General features: G+C 48.0%; 1 protein-coding gene across 1 annotated transcript; it reads right to left on the bottom strand.

Annotated features, from left to right (window-relative positions):
- Positions 1 to 804: 804 nt before the first annotated feature.
- LOC138373646 (glutamine-rich protein 2-like) lies at positions 805 to 6168 on the bottom strand. The gene is made up of 4 exons (XM_069339986.1): positions 5957 to 6168; positions 4678 to 4798; positions 3855 to 4489; positions 805 to 1759 (listed from the first exon to the last, which is right to left on the bottom strand). The coding sequence occupies exons 1-4, from the start codon at positions 6166 to 6168 to the stop codon at positions 805 to 807; spliced, it is 1923 nt and encodes a 640-aa protein (XP_069196087.1).
- Positions 6169 to 10814: the final 4646 nt, after the last annotated feature.

Consider the following 10814-nt stretch of genomic DNA (forward strand, 5'->3'; position numbering starts at 1 on the left):
TTAGGTTAGGTTAGGTAGCCGAAAAAGTTAGGTTAGGTAGTCGAAAAAACATTAATTCATGAAAACTTGGCTTATTAGGCAAATCGGGCCTTGCATAGTAGGCTGAGAAGTGCGTTCTGGCTACTAGGTACGACATATATATATATATATATATATATATATATATCATTAAGTGACTACTACTTGATCAATGTACCATCATTTACTGATGGTACATTGAAATTGTACCCGCCCAGGTCTACCAACACACCACAATTACATTGTTAAGTAATACACAAAGATATGTCTGTGAATTAACACCTGACTATAAAGACCGGCTTTGTGCATTAGTGGATGTATAAATTATACAATTTCTGTACCGACTAATTATGTCCACTGTAACATGTTCTTATATATCTATATTTTATTATTATTATTATTATTATTATTATTATTATTATTATTATTATTATTATTATTGTTATTATTTTTTTTGAGATATATACAAGAGTTGTTACATTCTTGTACAGCCACTAGTACGCTTAGCGTTTCGGGCAAGTCCTTAATCCTATGTTCCCTGGAATACGATCCCCCTGTCGATTATTATTGTCTTCTAGTGACTGTACCAAACTGGTAGGCAAAGTGCTTTGCTACGGAAGGAAAATAGTTTGATGGGGGCGTCCAGCAGTGAGGAAATGTGTGATGTAAGCGACGAGTACACTAGGCTGGTGAGATTGTTTTCCCAGTGTGAGGCCCGGAGTCAGAGAGGAGGAGGCTGAGTCCGCCGCTGACTCTCTCATTACTACTTCACCTCACACTCTCCTCTCACCTTGTGCCTCTCTTCACCCAACAGTAAATAGGTATCTGGGTTGTGAGGCCGCAGTAGTCACAACTCTCCCGTATGAGGCCGCAGTAGTCACAACCCTCCCGTATGAGGCCGCAGTAGTCACAACCCTCCCGTATGAGGCCGCAGTAGTCACAACCCTCCCGTATGAGGCTGCAGTAGTCACAACTCTCCCGTATGAGGCCGCAGTAGTCACAACCCTCCCGTATGAGGCCGCAGTAGTCACAACCCTCCCGTATGAGGCCGCAGTAGTCACAACCCTCCCGTATGAGGCCGCAGTAGTCACAACTCTCCCGTATGAAGCCGCAGTATTCACAACTCTCCCGTATGAGGCCGCAGTAGTCACAACCCTCCCGTATGAGGCCGCAGTAGTCACAACCCTCCCGTATGAGGCTGCAGTAGTCACAACTCTCCCGTATGAGGACGCAGTAGTCACAACCCTCCCGTATGAGGCCGCAGTAGTCACAACCCTCCCGTATGAGGCCGCAGTAGTCACAACTCTCCCGTATGAGGCCGCAGTAGTCACAACCCTCCCGCATGAGGCCGCAGTAGTCACAACCCTCCCGTATGAGGCCGCAGTAGTCACAACCCTCCCGTATGAGGCCGCAGTAGTCACAACCCTCCCGTATGAGGCCGCAGTAGTCACAACCCTCCCGTATGAGGCCGCAGTAGTCACAACCCTCCCGTATGAGGCCGCAGTAGTCACAACCCTCCCGTATGAGGCCGCAGTAGTCACAACCCTCCCGTATGAGGCCGCAGTAGTCACAACCCTCCCGTATGAGGCCGCAGTAGTCACAACCCTCCCGTATGAGGCCGCAGTAGTCACAACCCTCCCGTATGAGGCCGCAGTAGTCACAACTCTCCCGTATGAAGCCGCAGTAGTCACAACTCTCCCGTATAACCAAGTTATATTGGATGATAATAGGGCAGCTAACACTGAGAATGAATACTTCGCATCAGTGTTCACACTAGAACGATTGAACATCATAACCCACTCAAATGTTTGAAGGAAGTGACGAGAGTGAATTAATGGATATATCCATTACGTGCGACACAATCAGGAAGACCATTAACAAACTAAAAGACTCAAAAGCCCCAGGTGTGGATGGAATTCAAAGTCGTGAAGGAACTGGTTAATGCACTTTGCATACCACTGAAACTCCATTTCAGAAAATCCCTTGACCATGGGATAGTGCTCCCTGGATTGGAAATTTGCAAACATTACGCCTATTTTCAAAAAAGGCAGAAAGAGCTCGGCAGAAAACTACCATCCGATCAGCTTGACATCACACATCTTCAGATTCATGGAGAGAAACCTCAGGGAAGGAATCATCCAACATCTCACAGAGAACAATCTTGTAAAATCAACGCAACATGGGTGTGTTAAAAATAGATCCTACCTCACTGACCTGCTCATATTTCTGGAAACAGTAACCGGCAAATTCAGACAAAGGATTTCCGGTAGATGTAGCTTACATGGACTTTGTTAAAGCTTTTGACAAGGTACCACATGAGTGACTGGCAAGGAAATTACAAGCACATGGAATAAATGGGAGAATACTGGAATGGATAAAACAATGGTTAAAACGTAGAAAACAAAGAGTCGTGCTAAATGGGAATGAATCTGACTGGAGAAATGTGCTAAGTCGGGTGCCACAGGGGTCCAATTTGGGGCCAACGCTTTTTGTCATAAACATCAATGACATAGATGAGAATATTACAAACCACATCATTAAATTTGCAGATGACACTAAGATCTATGGTAAAGTGGGAAGTGAAATTAATACTGAGACCTTACAATATCTTCATGAACTCCATAAATGGTCAGATGACTGGCAAATGCTTTTTAATGTCGATAACTGCAAGACCTTGCATGTGGGCACAAGAATCTACGTCACAACTGTCAAACTGACAGCATTACCTTACAATAGATAGATGAAGAAAAGGACCTTGGAGCCAGAATACATCATTCACTAAAAGTTGCACAACAAATGGGAGCGGCAGTAAAAAAAGCGAACCAAACCCTGAGAATAATCAGTCGTACCTTTACCTTCAAGGAAAAGAAAGTAGTTGTTCAATTGTATGAGTCTGGTGTGCCCCCACCTGAATTATTGCATCCAGGCATGGAGACCTCATCTTCAGAAAGACATCCCCCCTCCTTGTCCGGCCTGTTGCTGCCGTGAGGCGACTTAGAGGGCAGCTGCCAGAGTGTGATGCTTCATGGGGCAGTCCTCTGTCCTTTTGTGGCCTTATGCTCCTGCTGCTGTCCTCTCGAATTCTGCCGGGCAACTTTTCCTTTTGCTTATGTTTCGTTTATGATATATATATATATATATATATATATATATATATATATATATATATATATATATATATATATCATTAAGTGACTACTACTTGATCAATGTACCATCATTTACTGATGGTACATTGAAATTGTACCCGCCCAGGTCTACCAACACACCACAATTACATTGTTAAGTAATACACAAAGATATGTCTGTGAATTAACACCTGACTATAAAGACCGGCTTTGTGCATTAGTGGCTGTATAAATTATACAATTTCTGTACCGACTAATTATGTTCACTGTAACATGTTCTTATATATCTATATTTTATTATTATTATTATTATTATTATTATTATTATTATTATTATTATTATTATTATTATTATTATTGTTATTATTTTTTTTGAGATATATACAAGAGTTGTTACATTCTTGTACAGCCACTAGTACGCGTAGCGTTTCGGGCAAGTCCTTAATCCTATGTTCCCTGGAATACGATCCCCCTGTCGATTATTATTGTCTTCTAGTGACTGTACCAAACTGGTAGGCAGAGTGCTTTGCTACGGAAGGAAAATAGTTTGATGGGGGCGTCCAGCAGTGAGGAAATGTGTGATGTAAGCGACGAGTACACTAGGCTGGTGAGATTGTTTTCCCAGTGTGAGGCCCGGAGTCAGAGAGGAGGAGGCTGAGTCCGCCGCTGACTCTCTCATTACTACTTCACCTCACACTCTCCTCTCACCTTGTGCCTCTCTTCACCCAACAGTAAATAGGTATCTGGGTTGTGAGGCCGCAGTAGTCACAACTCTCCCGTATGAGGCCGCAGTAGTCACAACCCTCCCGTATGAGGCCGCAGTAGTCACAACCCTCCCGTATGAGGCCGCAGTAGTCACAACTCTCCAGTATGAGGCCGCAGTAGTCACAACCCTCCCGTATGAGGCCGCAGTAGTCACAACTCTCCAGTATGAGGCCGCAGTAGTCACAACTCTCCAGTATGAGGCCGCAGTAGTCACAACCCTCCCGTATGAGGCCGCAGTAGTCACAACCCTCCAGTATGAGGCCGCAGTAGTCAGAACCCTCCCGTATGAGGCCGCAGTAGTCACAACCCTCCCGTATGAGGCCGCAGTAGTCACAACTCTCCAGTATGAGGCCGCAGTAGTCACAACCCTCCCGTATGAGGCCGCAGTAGTCACAACTCTCCCGTATAAGGCCGCAGTAGTCACAACTCTCCAGTATGAGGCCGCAGTAGTCACAACTCTCCAGTATGAGGCCGCAGTAGTCACAACCCTCCCGTATGAGGCCGCAGTAGTCACAACCCTCCCGTATGAGGCCGCAGTAGTCACAACCCTCCCGTATGAAGCCGCAGTAGTCACAACTCTCCCGTATAACCAAGTTATATTAGATGATAATAGGGCAGCTAACACTGAGAATGAATACTTCGCATCAGTGTTCACACTAGAATGGTTGAACATCATCACCCACTCAAATGTTTGAAGGAAGTGACGAGAGTGAATTAATGGATATATCCATTACGTGCGACACAATCAGGAAGACCATTAACAAACTAAAAGACTCAAAAGCCCCAGGTGTGGATGGAATTCAAAGTCGTGAAGGAACTGGTTAATGCACTTTGCATACCACTGAAACTCCTTTTCAGAAAATCCCTTGACCATGGGATAGTGCTCCCTGGATTGGAAATTTGCAAACATTACGCCTATTTTCAAAAAAGGCAGAAAGAGCTCGGCAGAAAACTACCATCCGATCAGCTTGACATCACACATCTTCAGATTCATGGAGAGAAACCTCAGGGAAGGAATCATCCAACATCTCACAGAGAACAATCTTGTAAAATCAACGCAACATGGGTGTGTTAAAAATAGATCCTACCTCACTGACCTGCTCATATTTCTGGAAACAGTAACCGGCAAATTCAGACAAAGGATTTCCGGTAGATGTAGCTTACATGGACTTTGTTAAAGCTTTTGACAAGGTACCACATGACAGACTGGCAAGGAAATTACAAGCACATGGAATAAATGGGAGAATACTGGAATGGATAAAACAATGGTTAAAACGTAGAAAACAAAGAGTCGTGCTAAATGGGAATGAATCTGACTGGAGAAATGTGCTAAGTCGGGTGCCACAGGGGTCCAATTTGGGGCCAACGCTTTTTGTCATAAACATCAATGACATAGATGAGAATATTACAAACCACATCATTAAATTTGCAGATGACACTAAGATCTATGGTAAAGTGGGAAGTGAAATTAATACTGAGACCTTACAATATCTTCATGAACTCCATAAATGGTCAGATGACTGGCAAATGCTTTTTAATGTCGATAACTGCAAGACCTTGCATGTGGGCACAAGAATCTACGTCACAACTGTCAAACTGACAGCATTACCTTACAATAGATAGATGAAGAAAAGGACCTTGGAGCCAGAATACATCATTCACTAAAAGTTGCACAACAAATGGGAGCGGCAGTAAAAAAAGCGAACCAAACCCTGAGAATAATCAGTCGTACCTTTACCTTCAAGGAAAAGAAAGTAGTTGTTCAATTGTATGAGTCTGGTGCGCCCCCACCTGAATTATTGCATCCAGGCATGGAGACCTCATCTTCAGAAAGACATCCCCCCTCCTTGTCCGGCCTGTTGCTGCCGTGAGGCGACTTAGAGGGCAGCTGCCAGAGTGTGATGCTTCATGGGGCAGTCCTCTGTCCTTTTGTGGCCTTATGCTCCTGCTGCTGTCCTCTCGAATTCTGCCGGGCAACTTTTCCTTTTCCTTATGTTTCGTTTTTTCCCCCATCTTCTTCTTTCTAATTGTCATTTCCCGCCGACCTTTTGCCTGTTTTGATTATTCTTTCGGCCTTCTTTTGTTTTGACGCCTGGGTGTTTGAGGAGGCATAATCCTGCACCCGTAGAACTGTGGTACCCGACGTTGTGGGCGAGGGGGCGCTTTTATTGTCAATCCTCCTTTCGTCACTGAACCTGATCTCGATGGACTGATGGTTCTTAAGGTGGCATTTGTGGGGCGTATACTCACGACGCATCCCTAGGGGGCGCCAGCAAGATCGGCGATATGTCTCTTGTTGGGTGTCCTATCCTCTAATTGTGGTTCCGTGGTGGGTGTAGGGGGGGCACATTCGTGAATGAAAGTTTTCCTCTCGTTTTTATGTCACATTCTGTTCCTCTTGTACCTTCTCGGGCTCGTGGGGTGGGCGACCAAGCTCCTGAGTCGGACTATGTTGGAAGACTGGGCTCTGTAGCCTCCGCTGCATTGGGCCTCGACCTTGCTCCTCCTTTGACCCTCCTGACTACTCTCCTTGCTCCCGTCCCACCTCTGTGGTTGGGTCGAGTCACAAGCCCACAGTGGTGACCACCTCGTCCCCTGGCACAGCTCAGTCTCTCATTGTGACTACTGCGCCTTTTAACCCCTGTCTCTCTGGGGGTTCTCAACGCCGTCCATGCCACGGCCGCACTTGCTCGATTCCTTCCAGTACTAATGAAGACCAAGCCTTGTTTGGTCCCACTTCGTGGGCCAAATACTTTGATCTCCTCCCTCTGGGTTCTACACCTGACGATTTCTCTCTCCATAGGCACCTTGTTGATTCAGATGCCTCTGTTATTTTCAACCCCACCTGTCTCAGTACACGTGTCGTTGCTGCTCCTTCTCAGGGTGCAGCTACCTGCTTGGTCACCTTATCCTGCCTTGGCGAGATCCCTGTTTGGGTCTCCAGGAACGCTCGGTTGAATATCAGTGTTAGCACTGTTCTCCTCCCACCCCATGTTGCAACCAGTATTAGGAATCTACAGGACTGCCACGAAGATATTAGGCATATCCTTGAAGCCCATGGCCATTCTCTCCTCCAGGTAGACAAGTTTACTCGTCCTCCTCGTGGTCGTCGCTGTCAGCCCCTTTGGGTTGCGAAGATTACCTTTGATGGTAGGACCCTTCCGCCCTCTGTCATTCTTGGTGGTGCCAGGTGCTCTGTCCAGGAGTACATTCCCTCCTCTCGGCTGTGTAATAAGTGCTGGAGGTTTGGGCATGGTGCCCTCCGATGCTCCAGTACTGTCTCTCTCTGTCCCTTGAGTGGGGACGAAGGTCACTAAGTCAGAGTGCACTTCTCCCCGAGCTCGCTGCCTCAATTGCGGTGAGACCCATCCTACCTTCTCCCGCGCATGTGTACATTACAAACTTGAGGCAATCATCCTAACCTTGAAGCACCAGAAACGTTTGTCTTTTCTTGAGGCGAGGCGCCAAGTTTGCCGTCTCCCCCTTTCGCTGGTGTCTCTTATGGTCGCGTGTTGCGCTCTTCCTCTCCTCGTCCTTCCCACCTTCCTCAGTCTCACAACCGTTTCCAGGCCTTAGACCCAGACGCACCCACCGTCTTCTTCTCTGTTCCTTTAAGTTCTGTCTCGAAAGGTCCCCCCCCCCCCATGGTTCTCTGTCTGGGATTCCCCTTCTTTCTACCCAGTCTGTCTTGTCTCCTGTGTCTTCTTTGTCGTCTCCCGCCGCTCCTCCTTCCCATCCTTCTCCTCCGTCTCTTGGCTCTCCACGCCGCCTGTCTGTGCGGGGCTGATGTCCATCACTCTCCTAGCGATCATCGTGTTGTTTGCTCTCGTTCTTCTTCCCCTGTTGAGACGCTTGAATCTGTTGCCCAGTACGTTGTTGCTGGGATGCCGGTCGAGCCGAGCGGAGCCGAGCCGAGGGAGCCGGTCGGCCGAGTGGACAGCACGCTGGACTTGTGATCCTGTGGTCCTGGGTTCGATCCCAGGCGCCGGCGAGAAACAATGGGCAGAGTTTCTTTCACCCTATGCCCCTGTTACCTAGCAGTAAAATAGGTACCTGGGTGTTAGTCAGCTGTCACGGGCTGCTTCCTGGGGGTGGAGGCCTGGTCGAGGACCGGGCCGCGGGGACACTAAAAGCCCCGAAATCATCTGAAGATAACCTCAAGAAGAAGATGCCTGTCTCTTTGAGTCAGAAGCGAAAGCCTGGCTCATCTCCTTCCTCTGCCTCGTGGGTAAAAAGGCTTCGCTTTCTTCCTCGCCTCCTTCCCCTGACTCTCTCGCTCCGTCCCTTCCCGTTTCGGTGGTTGCGCCCCCTGTTCCTGCTCTGGAGGTTTCTTTGGCCTCCGCTTCTCACTCGGTTGCCGCCCTTGCTGAGGTGCACTCCCTGATTTCTGCCCCTCCTGCTGCTGTCCTTGATCCTCGGTTGTCCCTCCCGCCTCCTCCTCCTCCTCTGGACCCTGCTCGCCTGCCTCTGGTCGGTCCTTCCGCTCCCTTCGCTCCATCCTTACTCAGTTTATCCATGCCCCTAACCCTAACTTCGCTGACCCTGATCCTGTTCTTCTTTAACGTGCTGTGTTCATTTTTCACCTTTGTTTCTTCATTGTCTTCTGTTGCTGTCCTTTCTCTTCTTGTCGATGTCTATTCTTCAATGGAATATTCGTGGATATTATGCCAATTTCCATGATCTCTGAAATGATTTAATTTCCTTGAAATTTCTGATTTCACAGTTTTCGCCCCTTTGTGTCTGTCTCCAGGAGCCGATGCTTGGTGCTTGTCCTGGTTGCTTCCGTGGCTATTCCTGTCTCCCCCCCCCCCCCCCCCAGCTGTTGCTGGGACCCGTTCCACTTCTGCTCTCTTGATTTGTTCTGATGTTCCCTTCGTCCCCCTACTTTTTCCGTCGCCTCTCCAATGTTCTGCTGCCCGTATCTTTGTATGTAAATGGTACACCGTTTGTTCCATTTACCTCCCCCCAAATGTCCCACTTTCTCTTCCCGATCTTAAACACCTACTGGACTCCTTGCCGGAGCCTGTGCTCCTGCCGGGGTGATTTCAATTGTCGACATACCCTGTGGGGTGATGTTCTGACAAACACCTGGAGTTGCCTTCTCGAACCGTTCATCCTCTCTTCTTCCCTGTCTCTTTTGAATTCTGGTGAGCCCACTCATTTGGACTCTCGGACTCGCACCCTTTCCTGTCTTGATCTTTCTCTCTGCTCGTCGTCTTTTTACTTGGATTTCACGTGGCGGGTCCTTCATGACCTCCATGGCAGTGACCATTTCCCCATCCTTGTTACCTTTTTCTCTTTTCACCCTCCCCTCTCCTTCCCTAGGTGGCAGTTTGCTAAGGCAGACTGGAACCTATTTACCCTCTAGGCTGCTCTCTTCTGACCTCTCCATTCTGCCTCTCCCTCGTGCCCTCCTCCTTTTTCATGACTCCATCTATGATGCTGCCCTCAACTCTATTCCTTGCTCTTCCTCTCGGGGACCATGGAAGTGCATTCCCTGGTGGAATGTGGACTGTGCTCGGGCTGTCCGCTGTAAGCGTGCAGCCTGGAAGAGACACCGCCACCGGTAGACGGCTGATTCTTTTCTTTTGATATGGAAGGCGATTGCGGTGGCCCGTAAAGCCATCTGTACAGCTAAGCGTGAGTGTTGGAAGTCTTATGTTTCCACCATTACGTCCGAAACTACTCTGCCGCAGATTTGGAAGCGTGTCCGCAAGAAAGTGGGTAAGTTCGTTCCCGATGTCTTGCCGGTGCTTCAACTCCGTGGTACTCTTGTGGTGGAACCGTTGCAGGTCGCGACCGAACTGGGTTCCCACTTTTCTTCTGTTAGCTCTGGTTCTCATCTTCCTCAACCTTTCCTTCTTCGTAAACCTGTCCTTGAATCTCGTCCTTTAGATTTCTGCACTTATTTCAGACTTCCCTATAACGATCCCTTCTCTCTCTCTGAACTTCAGTCTGCCCTGGCCCTCTGTAGTTCTATGGCGGCGGGCTCCGATGGCATTTATTATGAGATGCTTTGCCATCTCCCTCTGTGCATGTCTCAGTATTTACTGAGTCTGTATAATCGGATCTGGGAGTCGTCGTCAGTCCCTGAGGACTGGCTCGATGCTGTTGTCCTCCCTGTTCGCAAACCGGGGTCTCTGGGAACATCCCCTAAGGACTTTCGCCCTATTGCCCTCACAAGTTGTGTCTGCAAACTCTTTGAACGTATGGTTAACGTTCGTCTGATGTGGTTCCTGGAACACTATCACCTCCTCTCTCCTTCTCAATTTGGTTTCTGCATGTGCCGCAGCACGACTGATGTCCTGGTGAACTTGGAGGTCTATATTCGTATTGCTTGTGCTGCGAAGACCACCTTCGTTGTTGCCGTCCTTTTTGACCTGGAAAAGGCTTATGACACCACTTGGCGATATCATATTTTGTCTCAACTTCATTTTTTTGGCCTTCGTGGTCATCTCCCTCTCTTTCTCCAAAGCTTCCTCTCTCGTCGTTCCTTTCGAGTGAGGCTTGGTACCACTCTCTCTGCCTCTTTTCAGCAATACGAGGGTGTGCCCGAAGATAGTGTTCTGAGCACTACTCTTTTCCTGGTTGCCCTCAATGGTCTTCTTTCCTCTCTTCCTTCTGGCGTCTTCTCCGCTATGTCGATGATTTTACCCTTTGCTGTCGGGGTGATGATTCGCCTCTCCTTCAACGGCGGCTTCAACTTGCGATTGATGCCGTGTCATCTTAGGTCACCGATCATGGCTTCAGGTTCTCTACGTCTAAGACTTGTGCTATGACTTTTACTTGGAAGCGTGTTGTTCTTCGTCTCTCTTTGTTGCTTTATGGTCACCCCCTTGAGTACAAGGATTCTGCTAAGCTTTTGCGATAATCTTTGACACTCGTTTGTCTTGGTTGCTCCAT

Source organism: Procambarus clarkii, chromosome 43 (assembly GCF_040958095.1).
Source record: "Procambarus clarkii isolate CNS0578487 chromosome 43, FALCON_Pclarkii_2.0, whole genome shotgun sequence".
NCBI classification, from domain to species: Eukaryota; Metazoa; Arthropoda; class Malacostraca; order Decapoda; family Cambaridae; genus Procambarus; species Procambarus clarkii.

Coding starts and splice junctions, on each gene's coding strand:
- LOC138373646 (XM_069339986.1), bottom strand. CDS start 6,168: ATGCGTCGTGAGTATACGCCCCACAAATGCCACCTTAAGAACCATCAG. Junction 4,799..5,956: donor ATAATCAAAACAGGCAAAAG/GTCGGCGGGAAA, acceptor TTTCCAATCCAG/GGAGCACTATCCCATGGTCA. Junction 4,490..4,677: donor TGGGGCTTTTGAGTCTTTTA/GTTTGTTAATGG, acceptor GTTATACGGGAG/AGTTGTGACTACTGCGGCTT.